Source organism: Caloenas nicobarica, chromosome 8 (assembly GCF_036013445.1).
Source record: "Caloenas nicobarica isolate bCalNic1 chromosome 8, bCalNic1.hap1, whole genome shotgun sequence".
In the NCBI taxonomy this organism is placed as follows: Eukaryota; Metazoa; Chordata; class Aves; order Columbiformes; family Columbidae; genus Caloenas; species Caloenas nicobarica.
In genome coordinates, this window is record NC_088252.1 from 23,630,247 (window position 1) to 23,646,448 (window position 16,202).

A 16,202-nucleotide genomic window follows, 5' to 3' on the forward strand; every position below is an offset into this window, starting at 1 on the left:
GGGTCCGCGCCCCACGGCCACGTGCGAACCCCACTACGCAAGACGCGGGGCGGAACGCGGCGCCGTGACGTGACGTGACGCGCCGTGACGCAAGGAGGCGGAAGTGGCGGCGGTTGCCGGGGTAACCAACGCCGGGCGGCCTGCGGGGGCTGCGGCCATGGGCGAGCTGGGGGCGGACGGTGAGGCTGGGAACACGTACAGCCTGCGGCCCGGCCTGCAGCGCCGGTGAGGGGCCTGGGGGCGCCGGGGACGGAGGGAGGATGCCCTGGGGGCTTTGGGTGTGAGGGGATGTGGGAGCTGCGGTGGGACTGTCGGGGAGGGCCTCCCTGGGCATGGGGGGCTCGCATGGGGCTGTAGGGGCTGAGTGGGGGTGTTGGGAATGCGGGGCCCCCCGGGGTTTGGAGTCTGGGGAGGGCACTGGATCAACTTTGACATGAGATGTAGAGGGAGGTGGGTGGGGTGGCGAGGGGGAGCACAGGTGGGGATGCCGCTGAAGGGGCAACCTCAGATGGGGCTGGTTTCACACCTCTGCTTGTGGGTGTTTGGCTTTTGGCAGGGCTGGGTAAGTATCTCTGTCTCAGCTGGGCTTTGTTTCCCCATGGTTTTCATTTGTCATTATTCTTTATTATGTGAAAGTCACATTTTCCCAGGCGAGGTTATGTATGTTTTTACACATCATGTGAACTTTCTGGGCCTTCTTTTGCTGTTTTTTTTTTCTTTTTTTTTTTTTTTCCCTGATAGATTTAAATCATCCACAGTAAAAGAATGCATCCATGCAATACTGAAGGAGAAGCTGGCCAACATACAGTACGTCCCCGAAGAAATGCCTCAGCTTACAAAGTCTTTGTCAGAGATAATAAAAGACAGACTGAAAGGTAAGGAGGCTTGCTGGGGAAGTCGTTTCTTTTCTTACTGTATCCTCTCCCTTTGACAAAATCCCTCTTTCCTCCTTTATTCTTGAAATCTTTTTCTTCGCTGTTGACTGACTCGAGTTGATGGTTATGAAACATTCTGGCCTATATACATATGTCCTTGCCTGCGGAACTAGAAACCTAATTTGAGCAGACAAGAATTGTTTTTGTAGACCGGCTGGTCTGGGATATCAGCCTTGGAGGGCTGCAGGGGAAAAGAAGCTGCATCAGAGGGAAGAAAGAAAAAATGCTTCATTGCTTCTTGCCTCAGTATAGCAGAAAAAACTGCTGCAAGTTGGATCAGAGTTGGGTCAGAGTGGAATAGCAGGGAGATCAGAACAAGACCCGGTGGGAGCAGCAAAGAGGGAGAGAGTTAGGGGCACAATCAGCCAAGGAGGGGTGTGACTACAGCCTTACAGCACTGGAAAAAGGTCGTGGTGGTGCTGTGCAGGATGCCCTCCAACATTTCTGAGTTCAAGAGCTAAATTTCAGGCTTCAGCAGGTGTTTCCTGCATTCAGTGCTGGAACAAGTACATAGATGCGTGTTGGCACCGTCACTTTTTTTGCCTTCTCCCAGAGGACAGGCTGGTGCTCCATCTGCTGGGTTGGCCTGACACGCTGACACAGACATACCGTCACTCAGCAGGAACCGTGGGTTTATTCTTCTCCCAGAATTATGCATCTGCTTTAAAACAAGCAGCAGCTGTAGTCCCAGCACGTGTTGATGCCGAGCTAATACACACAGGGCTTGGCTTCAATAATCTGTAAACACACTCGCAGTAGCCTGAAGTGAGACGGGCTCTGTGTGGCCATTGTATCAGCTGGTATCTCTGATAGATCCTGGCATGGTGAATGTTACCAGCCACAGCATGTTGAGCTTAATCCTCCAGTGGAAACAGTGCACCAGAGCCTTCCTGGGACACTGTTTTGTTGAGGACAAGCATTAGGCTCTATATTTCATTTTAAACATGCTTGTTCTGATTTGGCTCCTGGAATATTGCCATGGCCTGATTGGATTTGGCCTACGCCCCAAAGGTATTTCTTCAGTGCTGTAAAACAATTGCATATCTTTGCAGGCGCATAACATAGATCCACATATGCTTTTATGTGGCCTTTTATCCCAGTTCAGAAGCGAAGGAAACACCTGTGTGGCAGAAGAATCTCTTCAATACCTTTGCATCAGAACAGTCTAAAAATAAGCCATTTTTTTTCAAGGAAGGTTTTGTCCACCAGTGGCCTTATTTACATTCTTCCCATGTGTTCGGTTCTTGGAAGTTGTCCAAGTAGAATGCTGACACATAGTGTGGCTGCTTAGGGGTGTCTACTGCCTTAGATGCATCCTTTGACAGATGTCAAATACCCTGTTCACCTTTAACTCAAATAAGACCACTGTTCTCTGTACCTGGGAAAATGAAGCCACATGGCAGTTTGTCCACTTTGCCAATTGCATGGACTTGTACAGGACACTTGCTTTGTACCCAGAAGTCTTTTGCTTCCTGGGTCCTGGTTTGGGCCCAAGCTGTTGCTCTCGCTATTATTTTTTTTTCTCTCTCCAGAGGAAGGATTTGACAGGTACAAAATGGTGGTTCAGGTTGTGATTGGAGAGCAGAGAGGAGAAGGAGTGAAGTAAGTTTTGCATCTTCTAATTGTATTTCTGTCATTTTTGTTGGGTTTGCGTGTATTTTTTTCCTTTGGAAGCTGCTTCCAACTTTCCTAGTTACAAACATCTCTCTGCAGATGATAAAGTCTGTAAAGCACTTTCTTTTCTCTTTAAGTGGCAAGTGAGGGCTTGGATTGTGGCTGACTGAATTACCCAGTGATAATTGTGTGTATGGTCATTCTTAGCAAGCTGAAATGCTGAAAAGCATTCGTGAGGAGTGTTGCAGAAAGGCATTTCACACTGTATCCATGATGAATACCAGCACAAATCCAGTCCATTCTCAAGGTCCTGCTGGAGCACAGGAACCATAGTAACTCACTTCTGTCTAAAGCCCAATTTCCATAAATACTTCATTTGCATTTAATCCCCCAGGTAGGCATTTTTCAGAAGTTTAAATTTCTATAATCCTCATGCAATACTGTCATGGGAATCGAGCCTAGACTGTGGGTGCTGAGCACTTGCAGTCCAGCTCCAGATGCCTGCAATCAGACAAAAGAATTCCTTTTGGCTGCAGTAGTGGGCTGTAGTTTTCCATTACGAGTGAGCAGGGAGAAGACAGAAGAGAACAGCCCACAGGGTTTATGTGCTTTATCTGCTGGGCTTATCTTTATTATTGTGCCCAGTACTCCAGCAGAAGATCAGTGCAGCAGAGCTGTAATCAGATCTGGTGCCTCAGTGTTCTGGAGGTCAGGAAGGAATATCCGTACCTGCCGCTCCGGCTTTTGTCAGGAATGTCTGTCTGCAGGCAAGCTGCGCCAGAAGCACCGTACCAGGGTGAGCAGTTTAATTAGGTGGTCTGATTTGAAACGTGAAGCCCAGCAACACAGACTGACAGAGCCAAGTGGAGAAATTCTCTGTTTTGAAATAGGCAAGAGGAAAGACTGAAGTGTGACCACTAACATGCTTAATGCAATACACAGAATAGCCAGGGTATTCCAGAGGCAGAGTGGAATATTGGACTTAAAAAAAAAAAAAAAAAAAGGATCAGAATATCCCTGAGGGTTAAGGTAATAGAAAAAAAGAATGAAATTCAACAATCTTGTAACAATAAGCCATACCTGTAGGGACTAGGAACAACACACTGTGCCACAGACAGGGATCCTGCCAGCTGAGACTGACTAGAGCAGGCAGGGGATGGACATTTGCAGAGCAAGGGGAGTGTCAGTGACATTAGACAAGGCAGCAGCAAGGTCTTGTCTGTAATATCCTATTATGGTCCAGTTGCTTGTCTTCAAGGTAAGGCTTGGACTGAAGCAGGTGTAGAAAAAGGCCAGCAGGCTGGTCAGGGAACAGAGAGTATAGATAAGAAAGGACTAGAAGAGCTTAGCTCATGGTCTAGGAACACGACGTCTGCCAAGGAATACGATAGCTCCCTATAAATAAGTTGGGAATATGTACCACGAGGGTGCAGGAGGTGAAGGACAAGAACAAATAAGCTAAATTAGCCACTGATACGCATAGGCCAGAAGTCAAAGATTCTTAAGCACCACAGCAATGAGGTTTCAAGCCCTACTGGCCAGTGAAGGTGGGAGGGCTGATAGCTGATGAGTTTGAAGATGGTGCTTGATCCACATACAGAGGGCATGTGGTGGAATTGAGCAGTGGGGATCTAAGCTCAGGATTCATGAAGATGCTTCCCATTTCCTTTATCTTTAAAGGAAGTCTAGTTTGCTTTTTCAAGGAAAGTATCTGCCATCACTTCCGTCCTTGCACGTGAACTCTGTGGGTAACGGCTCCACTCTGTCTCCTTTGTCTAGTATGGCTGCACGATGTTTCTGGGATGCCGACACTGACAGCTACGCTCACGATGTGTTCATGAATGTAAGTATCGGCTGTTTTACCATGGGAAAGTGTAACGCTACTTGCTTTTGTATGAGAGGCCATGTGACCTTAAATAACAGAGCAGGAAAAAAACAACCACTAGAAGGAAGGAACCAAGAGTCCACTGAAACAGTATGATTTATGTCCTCGTTCACAAAACATACTTAGATATAATATCTACCATAGTAAAACTTATTTCCCAAGTAGGTCATAGAGTACTGTACAAAAGTCATTACAGTCACAACATTTTACAGGTGGGGAGAGGAAGCACAAGAGAGAAAGTCTCTTCTTACATGCTTTGCTGAACTTCTGTCATGGAGTATAGCTGGAATCCAGGACTGAGCAGAAGTCAAGATTTTATTTCATTATTAGCTTGTTTTCTTATTAAACTGACACCTAAACATCTGCGGGTGGTTGGATGGAGTAATTTGAGGCACTTCTGGTATTTGGACACACTGGCCTGGGTTACATCACAACTGAGGTGAATAAGGAACTAGCTAAAGGATAGAAAATCACAATCTATTACAATATAAGGTTATGCTCTGGTCTAAATGTTACCTTAGGTTAGCCTTTTCAGTTAGGCTAGCAAAGAGCTCAACTTTATTAACACGGGGCCTTTCTCTGTTCTCCCCAGGACAGCCTGTTTTGTGTGGTAGCCGCATTTGGCTGCTTCTACTATTGAAGATGGTAAATATAGCACAGAAGGACAGAGGTGGGGGAGAACGCTTTAGGGTATTTTTTTGTTAAAGTGCACAAAAGCATCGTATTCTTCCTTTAGTACCTAACAAAATAACAGCTCTACAAAGCATGTCCTACACCTGTCCTACACACTACAGCATTCCTTCTTTCTTGTGGATATTGATAGAGCTTTAAGCACAATAATATTACATCCTTTATTTAAATCACCCTTTGTTTTTATACAGTGTGTTGGTTTTGTCCTAAAAAAGTGTTTTGCCAATTGCCATTGTTTCTAAGGCAAGCCCAACTTTTGTCCTGAAAGGTTCTGTTGCTTTTATTTTTGTTAATTTTCAGAAATGAATGAGATATTTATAAGAAATGTAACATAATAAATTTATGTATTTAATATTTCCTCTCCTGTGGGTTGACTCTTGCCATTTCCACAGTTTGTCCTCTTCCTCCGCTCTACAAGATGCAGTAGCCTTGAGTGCTTGTCTGTGCTTCTCAGATGATCATTTTCTGAGGATTCTTTGTAAATTAACCCATAAAGCCAACCTCATATTCTGGTTATCCAGATTTGTTCCTATGACTCCTGTAAGATTTGGGCTGTGAATCCCAGCGCAGTGTCTCATGAGATGATATTACCTGATAGGAAGACAAGGTATTTAGGGCCTTAGGTCAGGCCAGCAGCCTGCTCACCCCACTGACTGCCAAAACTCCTCCCTGCTGTAACTCCGCATTGGTTTGGTGCAGTTTGGCACCCATGGACGCTTTGAGTAATCACTGCTCATTGCCCTCTTCAGCAGAGACTGCGGTGCTTTCTCAATCTTTGTCTTTCTGTAATTGTTTTAGGATACAACAGTGGATGTTTGGAGCCCAAATATGTTAGAACTCTAGCCTCAGAAAGGAGCAGTAGAAAAGGCTGCTGTAGATCAGAAAAGGAGTACTAAAGTCTGACATGTCCCCAAAAGTTAGGACTGGGTTGGTTCCTGAGAGACCGAGTGCCACCCGAGTGCATCTTGGGTGTCCATCGGAAGGTGGGATGAGTTGCTGTCTGGTGATGCCTCTTGTCTCTGTGCTGACCAAGGCGAAAACACAGCTGAACAATTTCAGCTGTATGAATGGCTTTAAAGTGCTGAAGTTGGGTGAGGTGAATCCTGAATCCTCACCGACCGTTCGAGCAGAACTCGCTCTGTCCATGCAGCTCCTCCAAAGCAGGGAAGTAACAAATTATGATGCATCTTCTAGAATCACTCGTTCAGCTGCAATCCAGGAGGCGACACTCTCTTGTTTCTCTGTTTGTTTGAAAGCGGCTTCCTCTCCTTTTCCTCAGATGGGGAATAGAGGGTGACTTACCCGACTGCTTTGTCCCTGCCTGTGGCTGTCACCATTAATGGAGCTGCAGAGAGGAGGTGATGATGCTGTTTGGTTTGTGTGTGAACCTGGGAGTGCAAGTTTTGGGCAACAGTAAACCCTCCACATAAAGACATTTGCCAGAAGATCGTATATGCCTTCAGACTAATTCTAAGGCTTTTATTTAAAAGTCGTGGTGATTAAATCACGATTTTTCACCTTGTGCTTGCTCTGTTTTGGAGGCTTTCAACAGCCGTTTCACAAAAGCATTGTACGGAGCAGGTTCGAGTCTCTGATTGTTCAGCTCCAGCCACCCTTGGCCATGACCTGGGCTGGGTAACAGGTGCTGCGTTTTCCCTGGAGAAAAACCAAGCAGCTGCTGAAGCAATAGGACGACGCCGGCAGCGCAACGTGAAGGGCTGAGGCAAAGCTGCCCTGGTGGGAGCAGCTCTGGGGGTGCTTGGCTCCCCCCTTCCATAGTGCCCGCAGTTTATATTTGACACGCGAAGGGCCGCAGGGCGGGGTCGTGGCCGCAGCAGCAAACCTCCGCTGGCCCATTGCCCCGCTGCTCGGCCACTGCCTCGACCCTATGGCCTCGGCCCTACGAGGCCGGCCCCGGGGAGGGCGGGACCCGTTGCGCGCCGGAACGAAGGTTCCGGGCGCGGTTTCCCGGGGGCGCGGCCGGTCCCTTCCTGCCGCCCCGGCCCGACACGCAGCGGCTCCGCCCGCCGCCCCGTTGGCGTTGGCGGGAGCGGGGCGGGGCCGGGAGCGGCGCCGGCAGCAGCGGCGGGGCCGGGCCGGGCTGCGGAGGTGCGAGCGGCTGGCGGCGCTGGTAGGGAGGCACCGGGGGGAGCGGGGGGGCTGTTGGGGTGTGTGGCGGGTCCTGGGGTGGCTGCGGGGGCTGTCACTGCTGTGGGAAACGATTACCTTGCCAACAGAGTAGGCCTAGGCGACAGCTCTCAGCAAAGCATGTTTTATTAACGACTTTGCAGGACCGGGTGTTGTACCTAAAGGTCGGCACATGGAACAGGGCAAAAAGCCCCTGCTTATATGCCCCCCAAATCCCGGCCGCAGATTCCCTCCGCTGCTCCCCACTGGTCGGTACTGCAGGGTTTACAGGCTGCCTGAACCTGCCTCAGTTTACCTGTCTCATTCATCTCATTCTAACAACCCCCTTCCCCTTATCAATCTATTTAAAATAGGTATTCCTGGCTCTTCGGCTAATCTTCCCCCTAGATGGACTTTTTAAATACAGGTATCAGTGTGTATTCCGGAATTAGTTCAAAGAGACTTTGTTTTACATTAAGGATTCATAGTCTGATGTCTCTGAGTCTTTCCCTCCCCCACGCTGGGATCAGGCACCGGGTCCCCAGTTTTGTAAAAACGACATTTGTTCGTTAAATGTTCCTTACAACTGGGGGGATGTGGGGGCTGTCACTGGGGCGCAGGCACAAGGCACTTTCTGGGCACAGAGGGATGCCCGGAGGCAGGTGCGGGGGTTCGGCTGGAGGCACATGAGGGCACCTCCCCCTGCCCCGGGGGGCAGTCGGGGGTCCCTCCCCAGGGCTGCTGTCACAGCAGGGTGGCCACAGCACAGCGGGGCTCGGGGAGGTGCTGGCTGCTGGGGACATGGGGCGCTTGGCTTTGGGAAGGGGGCAGTGTCTGCTTGGGAGGGGCATGGTGAGCTGCTTCCCCATGGCAGGGGCTTGGGGACAGGCTGGGGCTCGGTGCTGAGGGATGGCAGGACCGGCCGCAGTGGGGGCAGGCTGCGAGGAGATACAGCAGATGGTTTGGGAAACTTTTGGAGGACACCCCCAGGGCTTGGAGTGTGGGGGCTTTGGGGAACATCCCTGACCTAGAGGATGCAGCCAAGGCCTGGGGAGAGAGGAGCAGAAAAATGAGGTGGCCCTGACTGTGGAGAAGGAAGGTGTGACCCATCTGCAGCGCAGGTACACATTCTCTCTAACCTGCTGTTTGTGTCCACCAAAGTACTGGCCACACTGATTAATTGTTTTGTAATTAAAGTCTGCGGGAATTCCGAGAGCCATGGTGCTCCTTGGTAGCCCTCGCTCGCTGTGGAGGGAGGTGCAGGAAACTGCAGGTGGCCTTCCCTCCTCTGTCCCCACCCTGTGCCATTGCAGCACCAAGTCCCTCAGCCTGCGGGGACAGGTCTGGCATGATCAGAAGCAGGTACTGGTGGGTTTCCACCTGTAGGACTCCTGGGCCTGAGGACAGCCATGATACTAGCTTTTGAAATTCAAATAACAAATACCGGTGCTTTATTTCCTGAAGGAATTTTCTGTGTATACAGAATTACTAGAATTCATGACTTGGAAGTTTCTTGGTCTAAGATCTGAATTGTAATTCTCTTGAAATTACTGTAGAATGAGCCACAAACAATAGCTGTTGGAGCAAGGATTTGGTATTGATGCGTAAACTTACTAAAGGAGGCTGTCTCCTGAAGTCTCAAAAGGCTCTGTTGTTAAGCCCTAGAAACGAAAATGCAACTGAACGCAAAAGTCAGGACAGAATGACCACCTGTACTTTATTGTCCGTGGGCAGGCTCCTAATCGGCCTTGATGTTCTGCATAAACTCTTCTCATGCAGCTTCACTAACCGCAGCAGCAGAGACTTTGTCGCATGCCAGGACACTCGGTGCCTTGGGGTTGTGGTGCACACAGAAGGCCCCTAAATTCATGGAGAAGGTCTTGCCAGCAGCTTCTCTTTTTTTTGTGTGTGTGGATTTCATAGCAGCGCTGCTCAGGCAATCGCGCTGCACCGTTTTCAGTTGTGGTGGTGTTAGGGAGAATTATCTTGAGCCATTTGGGACTTCGTTGGTGAAAAGCAGGATTTTTTCATCAGTTGCAGGATGTGGGTACCAGATCTTCTGCATGCTTGGGCTCTGCTTGAGCAAATGTTAGGGGATGCAAGGCTTGGGGGTTTTTTTAGCCAGTATAGCAAAGATCTGGATGCTGTTGGACCAGGTTGTGGCACTGGCTGAACTGGGTTCTCTTTTTATAGGTCCATGTGGCTATTAATATGCTGCAGGATGACTCCTTTTGCTCAACCAGAGCAGCTGAAGCAGCCTGCGTGTTAAGCGTAGACAGGACTCTGCCCGCCAGCTCCTCCAGGAACCTTTATAAAGGGCTCGAGGGCTTAGACCATCTAGATAGAGCAGCTACTGACCGTGGGGAGAGCAGCCGTGCTGGGGAGAGTCGCAGCCTTCTCTGGAGGTGAGCAGGCTGGGTCACAGCCATTAGCACTCAGTTTTTAAGCAGATGCTTTCAGTCAGGAGATTGGGGCAAATCTGGGCCTCGCAAGCCTGGGCTGGGAATGAAGTTGCCTTGGAGACTGGGCAAGATTCTTAAGTGTGTATTGAAGAGAGATCCTGATCTCTCCCAGTTATTATGTGCAGGTTAATCCTCATCTTGTAAACAGACTTTCATCAGTTTCTCAAGGAGTCTGTGATGAGTTTTCTGTCATTAACCTTTTCTGAGTCTCTGTGTCTGCAACAGATCTCTGCAGGGATACACACCAGTAAGGTCAATCATAAACTGGGGGCTGGAGGTGGGAGAGAACAGGGGGAAAAAGATCTTCTCCCTATGACTGAGGAACTCAGGGTGGTTTGGGTACTTTACAGCCTGGCCGGGGAATTATCTGAAGTGACAGGACTTCTTCCTTTTCCCTGAGGCTCTTGCTTACATGCAGTCCATGTGTCAAGGCATTCCCTCTCTGCAGACAGCTGGCAGAGTGCAAAGTTTAGTAGTATTTGCCTGCAGATGAGTCAGCAGAAGAGAAATATCTTGCTCTCGTAAAGTGGACTGATCTTGTAGGCAGAGCAGCACATGACAGTCACATCTGACTGTGCCAACACCTCCCAAGTTCAGAGGGATGACAGGGCAGCCTGGCAGCCGTGGGTGTCCGATGGGCCCCGCTGGTCCAGCGTGACCATCTTGTACTGACTCGAAGCCCTGCTGGGAAATGCAGCGGCTTTGGGCTGGAGCATTAAGTGAGTTGTTGGAGTAGGCTCTTGTTTTGAACAGGCTTCAAGTGTAAGTAGCAGGATTTATCTTGCTTCTGCAAGTGAAAAGCAGGAGAAGTGGCAGAAGAAATCCTGCAGCTGCATGTAGATTTGCAGATAATATTCTTCAAGAAATTCCTCGGGACATCGAAACACAAAGAATGCAGGTGGGCCAGGTCCTCACGCCATCAGTGTGCTTAGGGTGTAGAAATATCTCATCTGCGTCTCCAGTGTAGTGTGAGGCAGGCAGTTCTCTGACAACACCAAGGATAAGTAAAAAATCAGTACTATCCAGTGAGATAAGGTTTTGGCTAAGCAAGAAGATTTGCTGCACTTATTCTGACGTTCTCCTTCTGGCAAAGGTGTTAACTTCGGTGTTGTGGTTAAAATCCAGCTCGGAGGGTGGTGTAGTTCACTCACGATAAGGGAGAAGTTTTAAATTCCTTCCCTGCCTATGTATTTTTTTTCTTTGTGGTAATCAATGCTTGTCCTTCTTCTGTCCCAGAAGTGGCTGTGTTTTTGAGCTTTGCAAGTATTACTCTCAGCAAAGTGCTGGGTGATTTCTGAAGGCTGTTATTGCCACAGTTTAAAGAAAATTCCTGTTTCTGCCTTCAACTGCTTCCCCTCCTTCATTCAGTATCTGCACTTGGGGACTGAGGAGCGATTCCCTGACGGGGAGAGCCGCTCTCCTCCTGTCTGGCAGTCGGCTGCTCGCAGAGCCTGTGCAACACTCTCTCTCGAGGTGAGTTCGCTGGCAGGTGATGCACAGCGCTGCTTTGATGCAGGATGTGCACTAAAGAAAGAAGTTTCAGAAGCAAAGCCCCTGAGTATTTTGTCATGTGGCGCAGGGACTGTGATTTGCCCATGGCTTTGCCAAATGGGTCACTTCTAACTTTGCTTCTTGCGAGTGGTTTCTCATATTCAGCACGGACTCAGTAGCGCAGGAGGGTGGCGCCTTAGACAAAACAGAATGTTAGTATTTTACAGCAGGGCTTGCTCTTTTAGTTATGCCTGGTTGTTATCTTGGAGTTTTTCAGAATGAACATTGAGAACTATCTTCTCTTTCCCCTTCCCCATCTGCTGCAAATGTAATTAATTTTGGAACAATCAGTGTTTTATGCATTTGGGGAAGCAAAGCTGTGTGCTCTTGTGTTAAGCTCAGCTACAGATGCTGGATCCCATTGTCAGTAAGTAATTGTTTGGGATGCTATTTTAGTCATTTGGGTCAAAATGAAACATTCTAAGATTAGTAGCTTTATCACAATAACATGTGGTTTGTTTTTAAAAACCTTCCCAGTTTTTGATGAAGAGAAGTTTGATGCTGGGAGGGCTTCCCAGAAACACACTAGCTGCAGGATAGAGGTTTTAAAGCTCTGAAGAGTAGTAAAATTATTGTTTCATTTCTGCATTAATTTGAGTAATTAGCGGAGCTGCGTCACTCATGAGGTGTCCAGCTCACCGGACACTGCAGAGGTTCCTTCAGCAATACCTATCCTGTAAGGTCAGAGCAGGTAGAGCATATTTACGCCATCCTTGAAGCAGGTTCCTCCCTTGATGCGTCAGGTAGAGCTGCTGCCGCTTATCTAATGCAGAGCAAATCTATTTGCTTAAGCTGTTGTTTGCCATGATTTGACTATGTATACCTGGAGAAGTGTAAAAGTGAGTTTGGGTGGAGGCAGGCAGATGGTGGGGTTGGAAGAAGCTGTTGAAGATTTCTCCAGGGCTCGGACAGAGCTGCTGTACATCAGCGTAAAGCACAGAGCTGTAACCTGCAGTTTTTTGGCGGCCCCGAGCTCTGCACCCAGCAGCAAAATGCTGCTGATAACTCAGCAGAGAGTGTACTTGTGTCTGGTTGCTCTGATGGGCCAAGCTAACATGGGAAGAGCTTCCCCAGTTTGTGCGTGGAGGGTGTTGCATCTGTGCTTCAGCACCAGAGTCTCTGCCAGTGGGTTTTAATGTTCTGCTGGGCACTGGTTCAGAATAACTGCGTTCAGCACATTAACGGAACTTTTAATTCTCTCCAAAGGGAAGGAAAGCAAGTGGTCAGAGACCAACAGGTGAATTGAGGCACGGTGAAATTATTTTGACCAAATAACAAGAAAATCTGCTGCTGTTTCCCCCGCTGTTTCTGTGAAAACTGGGGTTACGTGAACAGAGGTCTGCTGCTTTTGTGAACTGGATGGTTTCTGTTAGGGCCATGGTGTTGAAGTAAATAGCTGACACAGAGTGTGCTTGTGAGATGACACCTTGCAAAACCTAAAAATTCCTTGTCATACCATGTGTTTTCCCAGAGGCACTCTGAGAGCTGCTGCACTTACAGCACAGATCTTGCCTGAAAGTTAAATGCATGTTTAGCTGTTTGAATACTAGAAGCTCAGGGTTGCAAACTCTTTTTGCCTGAGATTGCTTTTGCACTCTCCCGTATGTTTGTTTCTTGTTAGGAAATAGTAAATTAATTACTGGAGTGGAGAAAACTCAGCAAACTTGACTCGCAGGCATTATGGAGTGAGTGCTGGATGGCTCATGCGGTTCTGAAATGTCCTTGTGGCTGCTCTTCACTGTCACTTTTGTCTTCCACCCCCAATATTTTTTTGGCTACCCACTTACCTAAGCTTCTTTTTTCTTATTCTTAGTGCATTGTCCTAGGTCTAGCAGAGCAGTCTGGGGTACTCGTATGCATGTAGCCCAAAACCAGTTCAGCTGTGTTTAGCCCTGATGCTGTTCATAGGGGATCACCTTGTTGATACAAGGTGAGGAGCGCGATACATTCGTGTGTCATTAAACCATGTTTGACTCCTTACTTTGGAACATTCCTCAACTTGGAGTCATTTTTGCTTCAGTGAGTCCAGTCACTAAATGTGCTTCTTAAGAGCTCTCTTTCACAAAGCCCACTCTTCTTGGTTGCCCAACAGCAGAGCTTCACCCAGCAGCCTTTACTGGGGACAGTCCCGGCTCATCCTGAGTCGGAACTCTTGGCAGGACTCCCTGCCAAGGACAGTGATGGTGTTCATAGGGACATCTGCCCTTTCTCATACCTCATGCCCCACCTCACACGTTCCAGCACACCCACTGCATGTGGGTGGGGAGGCGTTTTAAATTCCTCACGGCTTTTCTGATTAGGGTGTTGAGGCAGGCATGTAAGTGTCGTTCCTGGGCAGAAGGGTCACGCTGCTCTCCAGAGCAGCAGGTCAGGAGTGCCATTTGCTTTGCTGGAGAGCTGCACACTTCAAGGGAGCGAGAGATAATGCTGCTCTTTAGTTATAAACTTTGCAAATCTAGCACCCATTTCTAACTCCTGCAGCAGCTGAGAAGGGAATGTTTGCTGCCATGCCTTTCTATAAACCCCTGGATTTGCTTCAGCTGTGTGAAGTGCTGGGCCTCTTGATGCTCCAGGGCTCTTGTGGGGAGATACAGTGACTCCACCTCAAAAGCACGGATCACTTATTTCCAGATAGCTGTCACGATTTCTGTCCCAAACGGGTTGTCTTATCTATTCATCACAGCAGCAATTCAGCTGAGCCACCACTATTTACAGCCTGGTAGGTAAAGCGCCAGAACTAAGTGTGCCCGAACGTGGTGTCAGCAGCTGCTTCTCCATCGGCTGAGTCACCACTGCAGCGGGGACAGGGGATGGGAGGGGAGCGTGGTGGCCGCCATCCCAAGGTGAGCTGTCCCCACTGCGGAGCTGCACCTTGGTCTTACACAAACAGCAAAGCAAACCGCAAGCCAGCTAGGTATTTAAGTTATGGCCATGGGTTGCACCCCTTCCCTCACCCTTATCCTTCTGCTTAAACCTGCTCCTTCCTCTTTTCAGGATTGTACAGGGATGCTGCACACCCACCAGCTGTCTTGTGGTGGGAGTGGGCACAGAAGGGTAGAAGAGTGTTTGCATTCATCAAAATGAGAGCTGGGGGAGGACTGAATGCAGACTGGGCATGCCTTAATCCTTAGGTTGCTTTTCAGGTGCTAAAATAGCATAATTAGCCTTGTAGTAACAATCTATAACTTGCATCGCAACTCTTGTTTGAGTTTCTCTCCAGCCAGCTGACTGCTGCACGCTTCTCTCTGCAGAACAGCTTCACGTCGCATTAAATGATTCAGTATTCCCACCAGGCACTGTTTGTCAAGCCTTGGTAGCTGATGCCAAATACAACTGGCTGAGCCTCTTGTTAGGTGGCTGTGTCTTTGCACTGACCTTCTGTATGCTGTGACTGCTGTTGACTGATTCTGCTTTGGAAGAGCTGAGAAATATCTTTTTTTTTTTTTCCCCACCCCGCCTCCTTCATTTTGTTCCAGTTCTTAGTGGACGTGCTTGGCAAGATGGAGCCACCGACCTCGTCCAGGCTGAATTCCCGAAAGAGAAGAAAAGATGGATCTGGCCCCAATGGGGCGACAGAGCTGGATGGAATCCCTCCAAAAATGTCCCGACGCTCATTTGTAAGTAAGCAGAGATAGGAGCTTTAGGTGCCTGTGAGATTAGGACTTTGAGCCGTAACAGCAGAAAGATAAATGTGATGTTTTTTCTGTGGACACAGAAAAAAAGGGGGGCGGGGAATAACCAAGTGACAGCAGCTATCCTCCTTGCAAAGCCAGTTTAAAATCTTCCTTTGTTCATCCTAATAACATACTTACAACGTGCGCTTAAATTAGGTCTGAGGCAAGCGTCGCTAAGCTGCTTTTGTGGAGTGTCCAGCTTGTTTGTAGTCACTTAAGCTGAACCCGAATAGGCATGCATGTAGATATTCATGGAGAAATAAGCATTCATTTCGCACAGGTGGGTTTCCAACGGGAGGAGGAAATGCTCCAGACAAGCATGTAACAACTCATGCACCTCACGGAAAGCAGTTCTGTGCAGGTCAGGGGAGCTGCAGGAGGGTCTGAAGTCTGTAAGCACCCACAGAACATAATTCAATCTATTGAATCCATGCTCTGAAATGCTGGGAAGATGACTGTTCGTTTGATTCACTTGGTATGGCAGGCGACTGCGTTTATGCTGCTGGTACTTTGGGAGTGTTCAAATAAATAAACAAAAAGACAAAAGGATTTCTCCTCCTAGATCAACCTTGGAATGGCTTTAACTTGTGTAGTATCTTCAAAGGGATTTTGTGACAGCGCTGGTGTAAAGGGCTGACTTTAAGTTCTGCTTGCCACAATTGCAGTGATGGGCTTTTTGCACCTCTTCTCTACCCTCCTCCTGGAGCTGTCCCGCACATCACGTGTGCTCTAGTTGCTCTTTCCTTATCTCTGTCAAAAGCCAGCTACCATCCCTGCCACGTCGTACTGGGGTCATAGTCCTTGGCAAAATACAGTGATGTGCTGCAGTTTTCTTCTTTGATAACAATGTTTTGCTCTTCAGAACTTGAGTCCTGTCCCAGAGCATTTGACAGATGGTAACAAAGAGCAGCACCAGCACTGAGAACTGGGGAGGCAAGCATTGGGAATGGAGGCTTGAGCTGTTGTGTGACTTACCCCAGAGAGGCCAAATATCTTTGACTGTCCCACCCTGTCACTCTTAGAGACCCCACAAGTTTCACTAAGGAAAGAGAATCACTTGCTCTTCAAATTGGCATCTGTCCTATGTTAGAAATAAAGCATCTGTTTATGAACAGCACAAGATAAGTAATATCTAGACTTTTTCTAAACTTCCTGGCTGTTTTTTAGCCACAGGGCTAATGCAGACCTCTTGATGAAAAATTTCCTTTTTCTTCCTTTTGTGAAAGATTCGTTTATTATAGCATGAGTAGTAGTGTCACCTGTG

General features: G+C 48.3%; 1 protein-coding gene across 7 annotated transcripts in view; it reads left to right on the top strand.

The window, feature by feature from the left end:
* Positions 1–16,202, top strand: part of PCYT1A (phosphate cytidylyltransferase 1A, choline) — a 28,688-nt gene continuing 12,486 nt past the window's right edge. For 2 of the 7 annotated variants that reach the window (XR_010606524.1, XM_065640044.1), the window contains exons 1-5: positions 99–225; positions 742–875; positions 2,468–2,537; positions 4,329–4,392; positions 14,741–14,881. Coding sequence is in view for 6 of the 7 variants with exons in the window: in XM_065640044.1 (XP_065496116.1) it covers positions 158–225; positions 742–875; positions 2,468–2,537; positions 4,329–4,392; positions 14,741–14,881 (477 nt within the window). In the remaining variant the exon portion in view is untranslated. Of the gene's footprint in view, positions 226–741; positions 876–2,467; positions 2,538–4,328; positions 4,393–5,026; positions 5,430–7,136; positions 7,256–9,572; positions 9,657–11,099; positions 11,187–12,470; positions 12,502–14,740; positions 14,882–16,202 lie in introns of those variants that run through there. The other 5 variants (XM_065640050.1, XM_065640047.1, XM_065640048.1 and 2 more) reach the window with 5 other exon arrangements.